At 64.4% G+C, this 19,110-nt stretch overlaps 3 protein-coding genes across 3 annotated transcripts in view; 2 read left to right on the top strand and 1 right to left on the bottom strand.

Annotated features, from left to right (window-relative positions):
- Positions 1-184: 184 nt before the first annotated feature.
- Positions 185-10,779, bottom strand: CASKIN2 (CASK interacting protein 2). The gene is made up of 19 exons (XM_040989679.1): positions 10,288-10,779; positions 6,764-6,815; positions 6,262-6,359; positions 5,907-6,052; positions 5,716-5,811; positions 5,476-5,606; positions 5,224-5,332; positions 4,784-4,892; positions 4,602-4,696; positions 4,081-4,342; positions 3,824-3,945; positions 3,674-3,734; positions 3,471-3,562; positions 3,231-3,341; positions 3,045-3,146; positions 2,825-2,963; positions 1,227-2,705; positions 919-1,141; positions 185-611 (listed from the first exon to the last, which is right to left on the bottom strand). Exons 1-19 carry the CDS (start codon positions 10,379-10,381, stop codon positions 521-523), a joined length of 3,612 nt encoding a protein of 1,203 aa, XP_040845613.1. The 5' UTR covers positions 10,382-10,779; the 3' UTR covers positions 185-520.
- Positions 10,780-12,583: 1,804 nt separating this feature from the next.
- On the top strand, positions 12,584-17,651 carry TSEN54 (tRNA splicing endonuclease subunit 54). Its single transcript, XM_040989675.1, has 11 exons — positions 12,584-12,642; positions 12,755-12,919; positions 13,006-13,069; positions 13,163-13,246; positions 13,368-13,466; positions 14,125-14,177; positions 15,325-15,426; positions 15,560-16,155; positions 16,632-16,692; positions 16,800-16,916; positions 17,240-17,651. The coding sequence occupies exons 1-11, from the start codon at positions 12,584-12,586 to the stop codon at positions 17,388-17,390; spliced, it is 1,551 nt and encodes a 516-aa protein (XP_040845609.1). The 3' UTR covers positions 17,391-17,651.
- An 898-nt stretch (positions 17,652-18,549) lies between these two features.
- Positions 18,550-19,110, top strand: part of LLGL2 (LLGL scribble cell polarity complex component 2) — a 30,011-nt gene continuing 29,450 nt past the window's right edge. Inside the window, exon 1 of the mRNA XM_040989674.1 lies at positions 18,550-18,612. The gene's annotated coding sequence lies outside the window, so the exon portion shown is untranslated. The remainder of the gene's footprint in view (positions 18,613-19,110) is intronic.

The raw sequence follows: 19,110 nt of genomic DNA, 5'->3' as shown, positions 1-19,110 counted from the left end.
TATAAAGGATCTGTTAATCCCACTGCCTCCCAGTGAGATGGTGGGGGCAGGAGCTGGCAAGGTATTGCTACTGCCAGTAAGGCATGGGCTGCTCACATTTACATGTCCTATGTGCATCTGTGGGATGGGGACAGCCTGGCACACCACCTCCGAGTGCCAGGGTAGCACAGCAGGTGGTCAGAGGTGTCCCCTTGGTACAGGGATTCAAGACAGGGGTTCGAGTGCGACACAGTTAAAACACCCAAGACAAAGCCTGCCAGCACCCCCTTTCCAGGGTCCTGAAAGATGACACAGGGAGGTCCCTCAGCTGGCCGAGGCTCCTGCCATAGGACTGCCCCACCAGCCTTGCAGTGCTCAGAGCCACTTGCCTGCAGCTGTAAGCACAGGCCTCAGCCTCACCCACCCTCCCATTTGGGTGGGGGATGGGGTAGGGGGTGGAGCAAGGGCCTCTTTCTTGCTGAGCCAAAGGCCAGGAACACTGCAGGTCACGCCAAGCCCCACTGAGGGCTGTGGGTGGGTCTCAGTCCAGCATGGCATCCAGCTGGTCAGCTAGGGCATCGAACATGGTGCTGATGTCATCTAGAATGTGTTTGGTGGAGGTGCCAGGGGGGCTGTTGCAAAGAGAAGAACCGGATGAGATTGACCAGTGGCCTGCACCCAGTCCCCCTGGGTGAAGGTGCCGCCAGCCCTGCCTGGAGCCAAGCACTATATCATTGCTTTGAAGGTTTATAGGGGCTACCATCTCACGCGTCTGTGGAGGCTCAGGGGCAAGGGGCCTGCCTAATCTCCCGAGTCTCTGACTGGCACCTGGGCTGCCTGCAGGCTGGACCAACAGGGACCTCCCCAACCTGAGGCTGCGCCCACATCCTTCTCCAGCCCTCTCGGCATCCTTGAGTGGAGCAGTACCAGCAGCCTTACCCCTCACGCTCCTCGGTGCCAATGCTCTTCTCTGCTGCCCGCAGTGCTGCTGCCAGGGACGAGCTGGTCTGCTCCAGCCTCTGCTGGGCTTGGCCTGGACCTGCAGCCCCGGTGCTCTCAGGTCTGGGAGGGGGAACTGGGCGGGGGCCAAGCCGTGGAGCCAGCTTAGGGCCTGAGAAGGCCAGCTGTGTGCAGGCCACAGATACAGGCTTGGGGGCGGTTCCTGTAGAGACAAAAGGCTACTGGCTTAGCAAGGCTGGACATGCCCTCCCCACAGCAACCCCTCCCTGTAGGACCCATCCTCCTACCTGTTCCAGGCACCTTGAGGAGGGCAGGAGCAGTTGGGGGTTCAGTCTCTCCATTCCGCCGACTGTTTGTGGAGTTTTCCAGACTGGGTCCAGCTGCCGTGGTCGTAGGGGGTTGAGTTACTAAGTTAGGAGCAGGTGGCGCTGGAGCTCCTGGAGAGGGAAGGCTGCTCGGCTCAGCCCGGGGAGGGCTGGAGGACGCTGTGGAGGGGGACTCACTGGTGGCCTGAGAGGCCAGGGGGGCAGAGGGGCTGGGAGAGGCACTGGCCACCCCAAAGGCCAGCAGAGCGGTCTGCAGCGGCTCCCTCTCGCGGCACTTGGGCCTCCGCTTGACAGTATCTGACTCAGTGAGGTTGAAGTCGAGGCCCAGGGGCACAGGTGTCTCCCGGGGCAGCGGCCCCACTGGCTTGGGCCGCTGTTTGATGGTCAGGTTGCCCTCTTCTGCAAATGGCAGCCCTTCTCCCGAGCTGCCTCGAGATGGAGGTGTCCCCTCAGGGCCTGGCTCCTCTTCTGTGTCCGATGCAGGGCCAGGTTGGGTGGGTGGGCAGGGAGGCTCTGAGGGACCAGTTGGCTCACTCAGGGTTCTTCTTCGGGGCCCCGGGGCCCCCTCCTTGGGGCCTTGGTTTCCATCGAGTGGTGCTGGCTCTGGGGTGGGGCCGGAGACCGAGCTGAGGCGCTTAGGGGGTGGGGGCGGGGGGCCTTTGCGTCTGGCCCGCAAGGCGAAAGATTGGCTGCGGGGAGCTCCCCGCGTCGGGGCTGGGCTAGGACTGGTCCGGGTGAGGGTACTGCGTCCTGGGCGCCGGGTCAGAGTGGCATAACTGCCCAAGGCACTGCCCACTGGCCCTTTCGCCTCCCCCTCAGTTTCCCCCTCAGCAGGGCTGGGGCGGCTTAAGCTGTGAGACCTGCGCTTGGGCCGAGGTGGGTCTGGGGGAGCAGTGGCTGTGGGGCCAGCCAAGTAAGAGAAGGCCAGGGGTGCACCAGGAGGTGGTCCTGGGACCGGGCTAGAGGGTGAGCCCTGCGGGTATATGAAAACATAAGGGGGAGTTCCTTGGCCAGGAAGTGGGGAGCAAAGCTTGGAGGGCCGTTCTGTGCCTTCTGGAAGCTTCCTTTCCTGGGGCGTGCTGGGGTCAACCCTGCTGGGCTGGGAGGTGGGCTGTTCCTGTGAGTGGCCGGACCCCTGAGAGCGTGCTCCAATGCTCTCCTGGCTGGGGGAGCGGGCAGGGGGCAGGGGGAGTGGCTCAGGGCCACCCCCTGCCATGGCTGCTTGCAGCTCTGGGCTCAGCTCACTGCCCTGGAAGGTGAGGAGGCGTGGGCCAGCACCAGGCAGGGGTGGGCCCTCTCCATTCTCCAGCCCCTCGATGGCCATCAGCTCTGGGCCTTTGGCAGGCCAGCGCCCACCTTCGCCCAAGGCTTCCCCCTGCAGCAGACCCCGGCGGAGCTCCGCCAGCCTCTTCACCCCCAGCATAAGCTTCTTCTGATGCCCTGAGCCAGATGAAGAGAAGGTGCGTGGTTAGTGGCCAGGCAGGGTCACGCCAGTCACCCGTCCCCTCTTCTCGTGGAGAGACCTGAGGCCCAGGGGTCCCCTGCCAGTGGGTTTTTACCGAGTTTGTTGACCCCAATCTCCTGCAGCTCCTCCCAGGTGAGGTCGGCCACCAGCCCCATGGAGTCGTAGCCACTGCTCACCAGCTGCTTGTGGTACTGGGGCAGCCCCAGCGCACACAGCCACTCCAGCAGGTCAGCCTGAAAGGACAACACATTGGTGAGAATTGGCTCCTCGGCCAGCTTCACCACAAAGTCACAGCCCCCGATCCCCCTACTCACTGGGATGTAGTTGGGCAGCCACTCGGCGATGCTGAGCTGAGCAATCTCTGAGGCGATTTTCTTCCTGTGCCCGGGCTTGGTCACCCCAATGGCCGTCAGGTCCTGTGCCATTGACACAGCTTGGCAGTCAAGCCACCTGCTCTGCCTGCTGGGCCCCACCTCTCCCTCCCTGGCCACAACACCCACCTCAGGCGTCATGCGGCTGATGGTGGGCACATCATAGCCAGCCTGAAGGAAGTGGGCAGTGTAGCCCTCCAGCTGAAACTCACTCAGCCAGTTATGAATGGCCTGGGCATCCTGTGGGGCAGGAGCAAGCCTTGAGGTGCTAAGGCCATTGCCCAGCCCATTTGGCCCAGCCTGTCCCCACAGTCTGCTTCCCAGATGCCCTAACCCAGGATGCACAGCACACTCCAACAGAGGACTCACTTTCCCCTCCAATAGTTGCTCCGGCCTCACATCCTGAGTGGAGATCTGCTCCCCAGAGCGGTAGCTGACCACAGGGCGGTGACCCAGGGTGTCTTCAAGGAAGGAGGGAAAACTGGAATGAGGTGGCCAGAGCAAGGGTACCACACCCCCAGCCACCCCATGCACTTGTCCCAGCCAGCCCATGTCCCATTTTCTCTTCCTACCGGTCAGGGCTGGGGGGTATGGTGTTGGCAGCACCGAGTCCTCTCCGGCAGAGGGCAGTGGCTGCACACAGGGAAGGAGCGACTAAGTGTTGGGGGAGCTGGCTGTGGGGGGGTGAACCCTGCCCTGGTCCTAGCATCCCTTTCTCCTACCTGGGCATTCTCAATAAGGAGGCTGGTGCTGTGGCCATTGGTGCCCTCAGAACTTTGCCCACTGCCAGCACTGCGGATGCTGCCCACACTGCCCTCACTGCCCACGCTATTCCTGTCACCTGCTATGGTGGGGAGGGGGAACAGAGAGCAAAGCGCAGGGCTCAGACCTCAGTCGGCACTGCCAACAGCTGCCTGGCAGCTTGCCTAAGGCAGATACCCCGTCAGGCGCACCGTCACTGCACACTGTGAGGACATACCTGGGCTGTCTGGGCTGAGGCCCACCCGAGGGAGCTGGCCGTAGGGGGGAGGGTGCAGGGAGTCATCTACAGGAGGCTGTGGTGTCCGAGGGAAGCCTGGACGCAGGGGTGTGGGTACTGCGGGGAGGCGGGGCACTGGGACGCCCACCCGCTTGCTGACCACCTCAACGATGCCTGGGGGGAAGTAGCCCACACGGTCCGTGCCCCGTTGGCTCTCATGGATATGGCCCTTCCAGCGGCCATCGGGATGCTGCTCAAGCACCTGCGGTTGGCAGGAGGAGGGGACGGTCACTCATGGCAGCCTTGCTCCCAGTAGCCCTGATCCAGGTCTTCCCCTCTACCCACAGAGCTGACTTCTGAGGCCCAACAAAAAGCAATAACCCCTCCCTTCCATAGATTTGGAAAGAGACAAGCACGCATGTCAAGATCCTAGCCCAGGGTTTCAGAGCACAGCAGGGAACCCCATAAGCCACAGACATCGTTGGTATCCCACAAGAAGAGCCTGCGCAGGGGTGCCTCACCGTGATGATGTCCCCTGCCCGGACGTTGAGGGCAGTGGGATCGTGGAGATTCCAGAAGTCCTTGAGTGCCCGGACCTTCAGGATCCCTGAGGCCTCTGAGAAGGGGTTGGGGAGGGCAGGGCTCAGCTAAGGGCATCTTCGCAACCCTCCTCTTGGGCAGGCGTCTCCTCCCTCCTGCTCACCCCGCAGTAGCTGTTTGATTTCCCGGCTGGCCTGGGATGTGGTGAACTGGTTCACGATGTCCAGGGCCGTCTGATTGTATGTGTTCCGGATGTTCACGTCCACACCTCCCTGGCAGCACAGGGAGGTCTGAGCACATGGGAAGCCCTGGCCCGTCACCATGTTCCTAGTCCTCATGGCCAGCCCAGGCGTCAGAGTTTATGGAGGAGGAACCACAAGCCCAGACACTGGCTCGAAGATAAGCTCAAGGTCCCGCGGCCAGCAGGAGGCCACCCTGGGCTGTAGCCAGATGCTCAGTTCCCCAGCCACCCAGCCCTGGCACCATTCCAAGGGCAGTTGGGCCTCTTCCCTGCCACTCTCCAGAAGCAGGCAGCTCTTCTTCCAGTGCCTCCCCATCCCTCCTGGGCACCTGTGGGCAGGCAGCCCGGGCGCCCATACCCACCTCTAGGAGCAGCCGCACCACCTCTGTCTTGCCGTACAGAGCGGCCTCGTGGAGCGCCGTGCCTGTCTTGGTCTGGCGGTTGATCTCAATCCCAGCTCTCAGAAGTTGCCTGTGGTGGGCAGGGTGAGTCACAAGGCTGGTGGGGGCTGGGAAATGGAGAGCAAGGGGAAAGAGGGCAGCCAGAGGACACCCGGCAGCATCCAGGGTCCCGCAGGGAAGGGAAGAGGAAGCACCGGGAGGGCCCCGGGGTACCTGATAACCTCTCGGTGGCCGTTCTTGGCAGCCAAGTGCAAGGGTGTGGTGTAGTTGGGGTCACATGGGTCCTTGGCCTCGCCCTCTAGCAGTGCCACACACAAGTGGCTGTTCAGTAGCAGCTGAGCCACCTGCAGCACCAGCCCCCGTCAGTACCTCCTCCTGGGACCTTCCCCACCCTCCACTCCCACCACAGACACAGGGGACCCCAGGGCCGTGGATGAGAGCTGCAGGCCCCACCTTGAGCCGCCCAAATTCGCAGGCCAGATCCAGGGGCGTCTTCTTGGCCTTGTTGACCAAGCAGGGGTTGGACTGATGTTGGAGGAGCATTTCTGACTGCAGTGGGGGAGCCGGATGAGGGGGCCTGGTGTGGGCCAGGACCCCGCACAAGCCCCGGCTCCTGGATGCCCACCCCTCAAGGCCTCACGTACCACCTCATAGTGTCCATACTGCGCAGCCAGGTGCAAAGGGATCTGCCCGTCCAGTGAGGCGGCGTTGACCGCAGCTGAGGCCCGCAGCAGCAGCCTCACGGGCTCCAGGCGGCCCTGCCAGGCTGCGTAGTGTAGTGGGCGCATGCCTGGCGGGAGGGATGCATTTTGAGGGAGGTCTCCGGAGCAGGAAGGAGGGGATGAGGTGCTGGCTTCACCCAGGGCCAGTCAGGTTGTCCCCGGGTGGCTGTCCCACCCACTCAGCAGGAAGGTGTTGGGGAGGGCAATGCCACGTGCAGGTCCTGGTTATACACACGGTCAGGGGTGGGCCCTGCCTGGGCTGGGGAGGGGGTCTCACCATTGCTGTCCTTGATGTCAACGGTCGCCTGGGCCTCCAGGAGCAGGGCTATGAGCTCCAGGCTGCCCCCCAAAGCGGCGTGGTGCAGAGCAGAGAAGCTAGCATGGGGGATACACGACCAGACGATGGCAACCCTTGCCGCCCTCCCTCCCCAATCCTGGTCTTCTACACCTAAACCCGTGCTGGGGGGCTGGCAAGCACGGGTTACTAGCCCGCTGGTAGCGGGGGCCCCACCGTGGGAGCAGCAGCAGCCCGGCCGGCAGCATGAAAGGGCTCAGTGTCTGGGCTGAGAGGCCCATTTGTCTGGCCAGGGGAGGGGGCCGTGGGAGCAGCAGCCGAAGGGTTCTTACCCTCCCCTCACCCTCAGGGCAGGTGGGTGGACGGCAGAGCTCCTGGCGAATGCCCATCCAGGGCTGAGGGTCCCCCGTCCCTGTCCCCCCTACACCCGCACTGCCTCCCCTTCCCCCAGCAGCTCTTGGGAGGGCTGGGGGGCCACACTCACCCGTCTGCGTCTTGATAGTTGACATTCAGCCTCTTCGTGGAGCCCAGGAGCTCTGGGGAGTCAGGGCAGGGAGGTCAGGGCTTGGGACTCAGCTGCCCTCCCTTACACCTCCCCCCACTTGCCCACAAGGCAACTGACCTCTTGGTGTACAGGAAATCACCTGCCCCATGACCTTGGACGTATATCGGCCCTGGGGCTCCCTATACCCTAGCCTACCAGTTCTCCCTCACTAGAGGGCACAAAGCGCAGGGAACCTGCTGCCCGGTGGCCTGGCCTCCCAGGCCCAGCCTGGCCCAATCAGGCCACTTTATAGAGCCAGGAGGGGCGGGGGACAGGCCCACGGGGGTGCATGGTTGGCATTCCTTCCTGCATAGGCCACAGAGCCAGCAAAGTCCCATTGTCCTACTTTGTGGAGGGTGGCAAGTAGTGGGGAAAGGCGCCAGGTATTTGAGGGCAGGGAAGATGGTGGGGGCATCAGGAAGATCTGCACTCATTGCCCTGGCCTGCCATGTACTGGCTAGCTGTGTGATCCTCCAGGGGAGTCACCTGACCTTTCAGGCCCATGGATGTCATCTGAGAAATGGGCTCATCACAGATCTTGCCCACGTGCAGTGCCTGAGCCTCGGGAACTGTCAGTGTGGGCACTCCTGGCACTCCAGGCGTTACTAGCACAAGGTCAACCTCCAGCAGCAAGAGCGTATTCTCCCTGCTGACTCTGCAGCCGCAGGCTCTGAGGCGGGATGCCTGAGCTCCAGGCGGGGCTCTGGGCTGGCTGGTGCCAGGCAGCCAGGGCACCGCCTCCCGGGGCAGGGTTCACGCATGGGTGGGGGCAGTTCTTGAAGCGTGGGGTGCAGAAGGGCATGTCACCTAAGCCCTGCCTTCTATGGGGTCCCACCCCTGCCAGGAAGGACGGGAAGGGGAGAGGAGCAGAGCAGGGTGGCAGAAGGGGAGCTGGCTCAACCCACACCGGGCAGGGGGCCAAGCATGCCAGTCCAGGCCTGTCCCCCAGGCCCTGGTGGGCCCCAGAATACCCCAGCAGCCCCAAGCAAGACAGGGCCTCGTTCTATCAGGGAGGACCCAACCCTGCAGCGGGGAGGGAGGGGACAGCTCCATTGAGAGCCATGCCAAAAAGGTAAACACAGGGACACTGGTAGGGAGAGCTGAGTGGCCAGGGGGAAGAAGCCCAATCCTCTGGGTGTCCCCCCAGCCCCCTGTGAGCGAGCAGAGGAACAAACAGGTGCTGGAGCAGCAGGAAGTGCCTGGTTCCAATGGCCTCTGCCCCTCATGGGCTGTGACCTTGGCCACGGCGCCTCTCAGAGCCTCTGTGAGAACTATGAGGTCAGCAAAGACAAGGAGAGGCCCTCGTCCCGTGCAGCCTGCCGAGCGCCTGGGCAGGAGGAAGGAGCAGGACGTGACAGGAGGGACACAGGAATAGGGGCTGGGCCACGCCGGGTGCTCTGTTCTTTCCAGAACAATGGCCGGAAAGGTGGCTGAGGAGAGGCTCGGATGACCCGAGCTAGGGACCTTGGTGGGAGGGTGGAGGGTCCTGGTTCCTGGCAGTGGCTCCAGGCAACTTCCGCGGCAGTTCAAGGCGGGGTGGGGCGGGGTGTGGAAGGGTTGCTCCCAATTTAGGCTCCGGGCACAGGATGTGAGCTCAGCTGGCCAGTCCAGGTTACTGCACTTCCTTCTGGCCAGAGATGCCCAGAAAGGGGAGTGGAGAGAGGATGGGGCAGGGGCAAGGCCAGGCCAATGCGTCCCTCTCCTGCCCAGCCACCTGCTTCTCCTGAACAGCATTTGCTAAAGCACAATGAGGGTGGGCCTGGATTTCAGAAGCATCAGCTGGGAGAGCACCCTTCTTGGCTAGGAAGCTTTGGCCACACTCCTAAAAAGGCAAAAGGGCGGGGGTCCCCAGCCCCCCTGCTGAGACCTGCATTGAAATCCCCTGGGGAACTTGCTCATTGGCAGATCCCAGACCCCTCTGCAGGAAGTGGGGGTGGGGAAGACGGGAGTCTGCACCTTAGAACTGGGCCAGGCGATTCTGATGGGCCAGGTGTGGGAGCCCAGGTTTGACCTGCTGCATGATGGCTGTGCGACCTTGGGGAGGTCACTGACCCTCTCTGAGCATTGCCTGCCTTGTGGACGTGTGAAAGGGATTCAGAAACGTGTGCCTCACAAAGGGACTGTAATACTCAACAGACCGCGAGGCTCACAAACGTCCCTTTGTGCTCTGACTTTTGTCATGGGCTTCTCCAAGGCCCAGGTAAGGAGGCACGGTGTCAGGGCCTGCCCAGCAGCACCGAGGCCTCACACCCTGTGCCTGTACCACCCTCTGGCGCAGCTGCAAGGCGAGGTTTTCTCGCTGAAGGGAGTCCCCCACTCCCACAATCCTTTCCCACCGGCCCAAGGGGCCCTTCTTGGGGCCTGGCCTCCTGAGGCCAGCATCAGCCTGACCAAAGCCCCACCGCGCAGCTCGCCACAATCAACAGAGTGCAGGTGGGAGCTACTGCCCTGCGGCCCCTGTCCGGGGACCTCCTGAGCCCCTTTCTCACAGGTGGGCTCACTTGTAGCTACTTCCTGGGGGGCACATGGCACACACCCCAACTGCACCACCTCTCTGGGCCCTACTGGATCTCCCCAACCCTAGGGGCAGGTAGGTGTGTTCCAGTCAAATCCTTCCCTCCAGCACCCCACGCTCCTCGATGTGGGTGAGCATAAGCTGTCTTTAGGACAGCCTGAGGACCAAGGGGTGTGGGTGTGTGTGTGTGTGTGTGTGTGTGTGTGTGTGTGCGCGCACACATGTACAGCGAGGGGGAGCGGGGCCACGGTATGGAGCCCCAGCATGCCAAGGGAGAACCTCCTCTACATAACCGTGTCCTCCAGCCCGTCAGGTGGCAAAGACCACTTCCTTCCCTGCAGGTCTAAGGGACCTCAAGGCTTCTGTCCAGTGGCCTCCTGGGGCCAGCCGAGCTCAACACTGCTATTGGGTGAGGAAGGGAGGGGTGCCACTACAAGAAAACCCAAGAGATGGGACTCAGAGGCCACTGTGCCTGGAGCTTGAGACTAGAGTCTCAAGGCTATATAGAACCTTCCAGAAAACCCAGCCCTGGGCCACACACAATCCCAGAGACAGGCAGAGAAATCAGGGGCAGGAGGAGCTTTAGCAAGTGGTTCAGCAGTGCTGGGATTCTGCCCCGCGGAGAGGGCCTCTGCAAAGCTAACCTGCAGACACCCCCACCGCCGCTACAGCAAGACCCAGAGGCAGACTGGGGGGGACGTAGTGCCGAGTGCGCTCAGCCAGAAACCACGGGGTGCGAAAGAACGCACCGGAAAACCTCCTGCTGGAAGGCAGGTCCTGGGACAGCAAACCCGAATGAATGGACCCTCACTTTTCAGGAAAGACACATGGCCTCTCTCTAGCTTCTCACACGGAGAGGAGACCACCAGTCCCAACAAGACAGTTCTCCTCCCTCGAGTCTGCAGCCAGGGAAGCCGGCCCCCACCAAGCACCCAGGCCAGGTACTCACTCGTCTTGGCCGCCTTGACCTTGGCCACCAGCTTCTGAACACCAGTCACGTCCCCATTCTTGACTGCCAGGATCAGATCCTGCTCACGACCCATCCCGGCTCAGGGCAGACGCGGGGACACGGGTCCAAGCCGAGGCGTCAGGTGGCCATGCCCACAGAGGGGTCCTGGTGGGGGCTCCAGCAAGGTGCACAGGCAGCTGCCGCCGCGAGCGAAGACCCGCTCTCCCAGGGGGTGGAGGCTTTGTGAAGATCTGGACAGCTACCAGCTCGCAGCTTCCGACGAAGACAGCCCCAGGAAGGGCTGGGACTGGGCACGCCAATCTTCCCGGCCGGGCCTGGGAGCAGCAGCGACGCCCACCCAGGGAGCAGCCAGCATGCCCTCAGGCCTCCAGTGGCAGTGGCAGCAGTGGACGGTCTTGTGGTTTGGGAACTGGTGCCCGACGGCCTGCAAGGGCCCCAGATTTGGGGCACAGAGACTGAGCCCTTCGTGGCTTCTGGGGAGCCCCTCCTCCAGGCCCCCAGCATCACCCGGCTACCCCACTGCCCGAGAATCAAAGGGAGGCCCCAGCCACACCAAGGGAGAAGGGAGCCCATGTCTGAGTGGGAGTGTGTGCAGGGGGAGGTGGCATTTGGGAGAGGGAGGCTGAGTCACAGAGCCCTGCCTGGGGCGCCTGGCAGTACCTCAACCTTGGGCAGGAGGGGCCCTGGCAGCTCAACACATGGGGGCAGGCCAGGCCAGCGCCCACAAACAACTGGCAGGCTGCGAAGTGGACTTGGGAGGGTCAGGCAACGCCAGCCAGATGGGCAGGGGTCATTCCCTGCCGAGGCGTCTGCCCCCAACATCTCCCTACCTAGGGCTCCCTATGACTGCAGGGGGGGTTGGGGTGTCCTCGGCGGTTATGAGGGGTGGGGGTTGCCTGCTGGACGAAGAAGCCTCCAGCACCTGTTGCTGACCCATCCTCACCCCTGCGTGGAGCTTGGCTGCAAACACAGCCAGAACGGAGGCGCTGCTGGCCAGGGGAGGGTGGTCTTTCGTTCTCCCCACCCCTGCCTCTACCCGTCGTCACCCCTCCAAGCCCAAACCTCAAGCGCAGACCCTCGGCTTGAGGGCAGAAGGGCTGACGTCAGCCAGCCGTGAGTTCCTCAGGACCGGCGGGTCTGCTGCCAGAGCCTTGTGGCAGGAGACCCGCGAAGGCCTGGGGCCCTGGCTGGAAGCCCCTCACTCGGCGGACGCGCCAAGCCCAACCCCGGAGGGCACCCCGCACAGGGGCCCGCGGGACGGGGGTGGGGGAGGCGGCGCGGGCCGTGCCTGGGGTCTGGCCGGCTCCCCCGCCCCCCGGAATGCCCCTCCAGCGCCGAGCCCGGCCGACCCCGGGGAACAAAGCGGCGGGAGGCGGCGGGATGGGGTGGGGGGCACAGAAGCGGGAGGACGGCGAGGGGGGCGCGGGGAGCCCTGGAGGAGCCGAGGCGCCCGCCGATCCCGCAGGAAAAGTTAGTTGGCGCCCGCCCCCAGCTCGGGTCCCGCAGTCTCACCTCTCCCGCCGCCCCGCCGAGGCTCGGCCCCCGGGCACTCGGGACGCTGGCGGCTCCCACGGCGCCCCGAGCCCCCTTTCTCCTCCTCCTTCTCCGCCTTTTCCACGGCCGGCTCGGCGCCTCCCGCAGGAAATCCCGCCCCTCCCCCAACCCCTCCCGCCGGATCGGGAGCGCAGGGACCGTCCCGGCCGCGCAGTCGGGCTGTCAGTCAACGCCCGCGGCCCCGCCCCCACCGCGCCGGCCCCGCCCACCGCGCCGGCCCCGCCCCCATCGCACAGGTCCCGGCTCGCGGCGCCGGCTGCGTCGGCGCATGCGTGCAGGTGAAAGGCAGAGCGGGGGGGGGGGTGTGTGCTGGGGGGGGGAGGAGCAAGAGTTCGCGCAGCTGGTCGACGCGATGGCGCCACCTGGCGGCCGTTTCGGGAATGGCTCGCCGCGGCGACCGCGGGGAACCCCGCCGAACCCCGAAGGGCTGGGGGTGCTTCAGCACCAGCGTGGGCCGGACAGCACCGCCACCCGCGGGAGCGCGGCCTCGGAGCGCCCCGCAACGCCCGAAGGAGCCTCCTCTCGCAGGGGCCACCGGTGGACGACCCTCGGCGTGGGCTTGGGCTTGCAAAGCCCGAAGCGGGCGAGCGGCCCGGGCGCTAGGACCCAGGCCAGCCCGAAGGTCCGGCGCGGGTTCGGCGTGGAAGTGGGAGGAGTCGCGCGGAGTTCCGGCGAGGGGGCGTGGCGGGGGCGGGGCCGCGCAGCCGCACACCGCGGCCGGATGGAGCCCGACCCCGAGCCCGCCGGGGCTGTGGAGGTCCCCGCGGGGCGCGTGCTCAGGTGCGGCGCTGCCCCGACGCTGGGTCCGCGGGCCTGGGGCGTGCGGCGGGACGCGGGTTCGAGACCGCGCGCGGGGCTGACTCCGCTTCTTTTTCCCGCTCCCCTTTTCCAGCGCCCGGGAACTCGTCGCCGCCCGCGCGCGGCCCCAGAAGCTGCCCCAGCGGTCACATGGCCCCAAGGACTTTCTCCCCGACGGCTCGGCCGCCCAGGCCGAGCGCCTGCAGCGGTGTCGCGAGGAGCTGTGGCAGCTGCTGGCCGAGGAGCGCGTGGAACGCCTGTGAGGAGGCGGACCCGGGGCGGGCGAGCGGGCGGGAACTTGAAGGGCGCTCGGGAAACCCACCTGTGCCCCACACTGCTCGCCAGGGGCAGCCTGGTGGCCGCCGAGTGGAGACCGGAAGAGGGCTTCGTGGAGTTAAAGTCTCCTGCGGTGAGCAGCGGGGTCGGGTTATGTTGGGGGGGATGTCGCGGACCCGCCTTCTGTGCCCTCCCTTTATGAGACTGGCCGTGCTCCTCCACACAGGGCAAGTTCTGGCAGACCATGGGCTACTCCGAGCAGGGCCAGCAGCGGCTGCACCCCGAAGAAGCCTTGTATCTGCTGGAGTGTGTGAGTGGGGCGCTCCGGGCGCATGGGAAGGAGAGCAGGCACCGCTGCATGAACCGGTTGCAGGGACTCTTGTCCCCCCACTTCCCTGCTCCCCTCGGCTGAACCTCCCCTCCCCCGGTAGGGCTCCATCCAGCTCTTCCACCAAGACGTGCCGCTCTCCATCCAGGAAGCTTACCAGCTGCTGCTGGCCCACGACGCTGCCGCTTTCCCCAAGTACCAGGTACCTGCCGACCTCCCAGAGTCATTTTGGGGTGCTGCTTGGAACCCAGAACTGAGGGTGCCAAAGGGGAGCTGTGAACCTGGGAGGCGGGGCAGGGGCTAAGCAGGGACCGGTGTGGATGTAGGAACACACGGGGTGTATGGCTAGAGTGGACAGTGGGCTGGAGTGCTCCTCTCCGAGATTCAGGGCAAGAATGGGAGCAGAAGCAGATGGAGGAGCGTCCAGGAACCCCGCAAAACCGTAAGTGGTGTCAGGGAAGCTGGGAGAAGAGTGGCTTTACGAGTAACCGGGCTGGATGGGGATGTTCCTGGATGTGCCCCCGAGTCACATGCTGGGCACCCAAGGAGGACCCTCTGGCTCCTGGCTGTGGGACTGTGGAGAGACGACCCCAGCCTTGCGCTACATGCTATCCAGACCTGGGGATCGGATGGCTGAGGGCAGGGTTCTTTCCTGAGACCAGCTATTCTGGACTTGCACAGGACATTGTCACTAGCCTTTGAGCACGGTCAGATGAGGGACAGAGCTGGCATTGGGGACTGTGTCTGGGATTTCCTGTTGTCCAGCCAGTCCTGAGCGGGACAGGAAATGGCTAGTGTCTGCAGAATCTTCTGGGTTGTAGAGTGGATCTCTGAACTGCTGTTTCTCTTTAACCTTTGAGGTCTTCAGCCACCTGAAACGACTGGGCTATGTGGTTCGTCGATTCCATGCAAGGTCATTCACTGTCCTTCGTCCTCCTGATTCCTTCTAGTCCTGGGACCCTGCTGGTCGGGATGGGAAGTGGCCATGGGGGCTTGGGAAGGACGCGTGCTGTAGTGGGCACATGGGAGGGCAGCTTGCTGTGTCCTAAGTGCAGGACAGGGCCAGCTGCCGGCACTGGGGAGGCATGCAGGCCCATGTTGAGTGTGCGTTTGGGGCGGGGGGGGTCTTGCATTTCATACGCTGGGCCAGACGGGTTCTGTCCCCTTGGTCAGCCAGCATTGCTAAGGGCCTCAGGGACTGGGCAAGAGTAAGGCAGGAAAACTCAAACACACACATACTTTATTTCCTCAGAGTAGTCTGTCCTAAAGACATACCCACAGCCGTGTGCGTGTCATTGGGTTCATTCATTGGTACTGACTGCTCACTGGGTCCAGGCCCTGGATTCATCACTGAAAATGGCCAGATCACCCTGGCCCCACAGAGCTTGCATGAGGCAGGGACCCCATGCTGTCCCTGACACTTTTCCAAGTTCTGTGCTTAGAAACAGCCTGTGTGTGTTCAACAAGTATGGGCATGTGGCCATGGATTAGCAAGAGTTAATCCCTCAGCGCAACTCCGAGAATGTTCTGCCGGTGTGGTGCACTGGGGAACCGGAGCCGCCGGGGCACTGAGTCATTTCTCTTGAGCTGAGCTTAGTTGCCTGACTAGCAGCTGCTGTATTAAGAGAACAGCAGAGTCATAAGGGGTGGTGTCCACGGTAATGTCACGGAGCAGAAGGGATTGGGAAGCATTTTGTCAGTGCAGTGCTGCAGTGCCAACTTTTTTGGGGGAAGGGGGACCATGGGCAAGGTTAGTTGGCATCCATGTAGAAGCAGATGCCGCCAGGGGTCTGGCAGAGTTGCTCTTCATCTTTGTGCTTCCGTTCTGGCCATGCGTGGATTTCCTCACCAGTGGTTGCTTACTGACTGTGGACAGCTTGAGAGAACTAATCCGGAGGCCTGGACAGAGGCCTGCCTGGGCCTCTGGAGTGCCCGTGTGGACTCCTCATGTAGATCTGTCCAGGGCTCTAGTCTGACCTGGCCCGGTCACTGGCCAGCCCTGTTTGCTGCTTCAGAGGTGGCTCTGTGGTCCCCATCCTCCCACTGTTGTCCCCCCACAGCTCTGTCCTGTCCCCTTACGAGAGGCAGCTGAATTTGGACGGCAGCACCCAGCACTTGGAGGATGGTACTGGCAAGAGGAAGAGGAGGAACTCCAGCCCTTGGTAGTGCTGGTGGCTGGGATGTGTGGGCTTGCTCAGCTTTACGGTGGCTTCACATGGGCTCAGGGCAACTCAAGGGGACATGTGCGTCTCAGCCATCAGGAGCAGATGGCTGTTTTCTTCCCATGCACCCCAGGTCTGTAAATAAGAAGGCCAAGGCCCCAGAAGACGCCCTGCGCCCTGAGAACCTGGCAGCCTCCGGCCCACACCCCGAGGAGAAAGCCCAAGAATCGTTCCCCGGAAAGGACCTGGCAGGCCCCTTGCCTCTGCTGGGGTCCCTGGAGCCCTTCCCTCACCTGGCCAAGGAAGGAGTGGGCCGCAGCAGCGACACAGAGAATGGGGTCACGGCACCAGCTAAGTCACGCTGGGACTTCGAGCAGATCTCCTTCCCCAACATGGCCCCTGACAGCCGCCATACCCTCCTGGCGGCCCCAGCCCCAGAGCTGCTCCCCGCCAATGTCGCCGGGCGGGACACAGATGCAGGCTCCTGGTGCCAGAAACTGAACCAGCGGAAGGAGAAGCTATCGCGGAGGGAACGGGAGCAGGAGGTGGAGGCCCGGCACTTCCGGAAAGATGTGAACTCGGACCCGGAGGTGCGGCGCTGCTCTGGCTGGCGGGAATACAAGGAGCTGCTGCAGAGGAGGCACCTGCAGGAGAGCCAGGGCCCCGCCCCCCACCTGTGGGACCAGCCCATCACCCCCCTGCTGAGCCCCAGCCAAGCCGACTCCCCAGGTACCCACAGCCCCCAGGCTCCCAGCAGGCAGCTGGGACTTGGGAGACAGGAACCAGCAGGGCAAGGATTAAGTTGGTACGTAGGCCAAGAGGGGGTGAGAACTGTGCATGGGTCCCCAAGATCACCAACAAGCTTATGTGACCAGAGCAAGCCGTTGCCACCAGGGAGCCGCAGTCCCTCCTGTTGGCCGAACAAGGAGGGACTGTCTGGGAGGCGCACTCTGGGGCAGGGCTGGTGTGGTGTAAGCAGGATGTGAACAGACTCGGAGCTCTGTAACGTCTACGGGGGCCCAGCAGTGCAGGGCACCAGACAGGGCTTCCGAGTCCTTCACATCCGAATTCCAGGGAAGCAACAGTTAAGTAGCATTGGGAAACAGGACAGGTCTGCTAAACAAGATTGCAGGCTCAGAAATGCCACGGGGGCCAGCTGGTGACTGGCCTGCCCATCGCCGACTTGCTTCTCACTGTCCCTGCAGCGGCTGTCCTGGACCGCATCTCTGTGCTTCAGACCACACACCTGGCTGACGGGGCTGCACGGTGAGTCCCCAGCTTGCAGCCTCTCCCTGCTGGTGGGGCGAGGGGCCTTACAGGGTCAGTCCCTGGAACCAGCCCACTGTGTCCTGAGGCCTCTTCCCTTCCCCCAGGCTGCCGGGAAAGTGTGGAGGCCTGGAGATAAGCTTTGACGTCTACCAGGCTGATGCCGTGGCCACATTCCGCAAGAACAGCCCTGGTCGACCCTACGTCCGGATGTGCGTGAGTGGGTATGATCCGAGTGCACCCTGCCCCTGCGTCCCCCTCTGGCCAGGCTACCTGCCGCAGGAGAGGACCCGCACAAGGCCCATCCAAGCCTGTTCTGTGGGAATCCAAGCTGCTAATGGCTGACTCATTATCTCCTATCACTTCAGTTCCGGTGTAGCTGGGCGGGATCTACGGCCAGCCTTTCCAGACCCAGGGCTCAGGGCCTCCCTGGGCTCGGCTGACGGTGTTGTCTGCAGACACAAGAGCCCAGGTGGAGCGCTCTGGCTCGCCACCTGACTGGTCCCCCGGCCTGGGCAGGCCCCATCACAGAGCTCTCCCCTCGCAGGTTTGACGAGCCTGTCCCAGACCTGTGCAGCCTCAAGCGCCTGTCCTACCAGAGTGGGGACGTCCCTCTGATCTTCGCGCTGGGCGATCACGGCGACATCTCCTTCTACAGCTTCAGGGACTTCACCTTGCCCAGGGACCTTGAGCACTGAACGCAGGGTGCTGGGAGGGGAACCCCGCCTGTCTGTTCTCAGGGATTCAGCTGCCTCCTGTGCCCCGGCTCTGCCAGTAGCCCCATCCTCCCTGGCCTGGCTACCTGCCGCCAACTGCCCACCTGAGACTGCTGCCTTGCAGGGTCCTCCCCTTGTAACTCGCCTGGACCTCAGACCCAGGAGTGGGAGGCGGGAGAGAGGACTCTGCCTCAAATGAGAGGGTGCCTGCTTCCTGCCATAAAGCCAAAGCCATTAAAACACTGAGCTCCTGCGTGCTGTGTGTGTGTGCACTGGGCAAACCTCCACCCATCCCGGGAACTGACCGGAGCTGCTTCTGCTGGACCCTCGATTGGGTGAACCGCTTTGGGCAGTGGCAGCGAGGAGAGAGAGAAGGCCAGCCCCTTCTCCACCGACCCTGGCCCCCGTGCTGTGTCAGGGCGGGATGGAAGGGCGGCGGGAAGGCGCGAGGTCCGTGGGGTCTCCTGCACTCGGCGGGGCCACCAACTTCTGCGGAGAGCGCAGTTCGCTCCTCCCCACTCACCCTACCCCCGGGCTCGCCCTAAAAACTCCCGCCACTGTCCCCTGGGGCTTCGCGCTCTTGCCGGTCCCCGCAGAAGACACGGAGGGTCCTGGTGCATGGGGCTCGCCCGAAGAAAGGTCCCTGGTTGCGACACTCTCGCAGCCATTACCCAAAACCTGGCCGGTGTCCGAGGCGCCTCCGGCTCGCGGGCCTGCCCTGCCGGCTCGGGGGTGGGCGCGGCGGGCCGAGGGCGGGCAGGCTGACCTCTCGGGCCGGCTGGGAGGCGCTCCGGGAACTACTTCCTCCTCGGGGAGGCGGCGGGACACTGGGCGCGGCGCGCCGTCCTGCGGCCAGGTGCGCGCAGGTGAGCGGGGCGGGCGGGCTGCGCCGCGCGCGTCCTCCCGGGCAGGGCCCGCCCCCGAGCGCTCCGGGGCCGCGGATTGGCCGGCGCGCGGCCCCGCCCCCGAGGGCGCCGCGTGCGTCCCCGCCCCGTCGGCGCGGGCCGGGAGGCGGGCCGCGGGGGCCCCGGCCGGCTCGCCCTTTATGTAAATAGCGGCCGCTCCGCCCCCGGCTGGCCGCGCCGGAGGTGAGCAGGAAGGAGACGGCCGCCCGGCAGCCCGCGGGCCGGCGCACGGAGCGAGCGGAGCGGCAGCCGAGCGACGCCTTGGCTTCAGGCGGAGCCGGGCCGGACTGGGCTTCCAGGTGAGGCACCCGCGCGGACCCACCTGGCGGGCGCGCCCAGCGCTCGGTGCGGCCGAGCCCCCTGGCGAGCGGGCGGAGAGGGCTTGCGCGCAGGTCCGCCCGCCTCGCCCTCGTCCGGGTCGCTGGGCTCGTCTGGGAATCGGACACCTGTGGGAAGTGGCGCCGGCAAACTTTGTCAGACTCGCTCCGCGGTTAGCGAGCTTGGGTTTGGGGTTTGCACTCCAGGGTCGGCTTTGGGAGAACAAGGGACCAGGTGTCCGGCCGGCTGGGTGCGGGGCCCCCGCAAGCGAAGACGGAGACCCCGGGCCCACGTGCAGGGCGCCCGGGGCGGGGGGAGGCGCGCGTCTCCGGTCACCCTCTGCACGGGCGGCGGCCGAGCGCGTTCCCTCGGAGGCTCAGACCCTGCCATCTGGGCTGCTCCCCGCCGGCCCTTTATGCGTCCTAATCCCCGGACGCAGGAAGCCTGCGGGAGGGACCTCGGGTCTCGCGGCCTGACTC

This window comes from Ochotona curzoniae, unplaced genomic scaffold, assembly GCF_017591425.1.
Source record: "Ochotona curzoniae isolate NIBS_2020 unplaced genomic scaffold, NIBS_Ocur_1.0 contig_523, whole genome shotgun sequence".
Lineage (NCBI taxonomy): Eukaryota > Metazoa > Chordata > Mammalia > Lagomorpha > Ochotonidae > Ochotona > Ochotona curzoniae.
The sequence above is the reverse complement of the archived record's forward strand: the minus strand, read 5'-3'. Positions and strand labels throughout refer to the sequence as shown.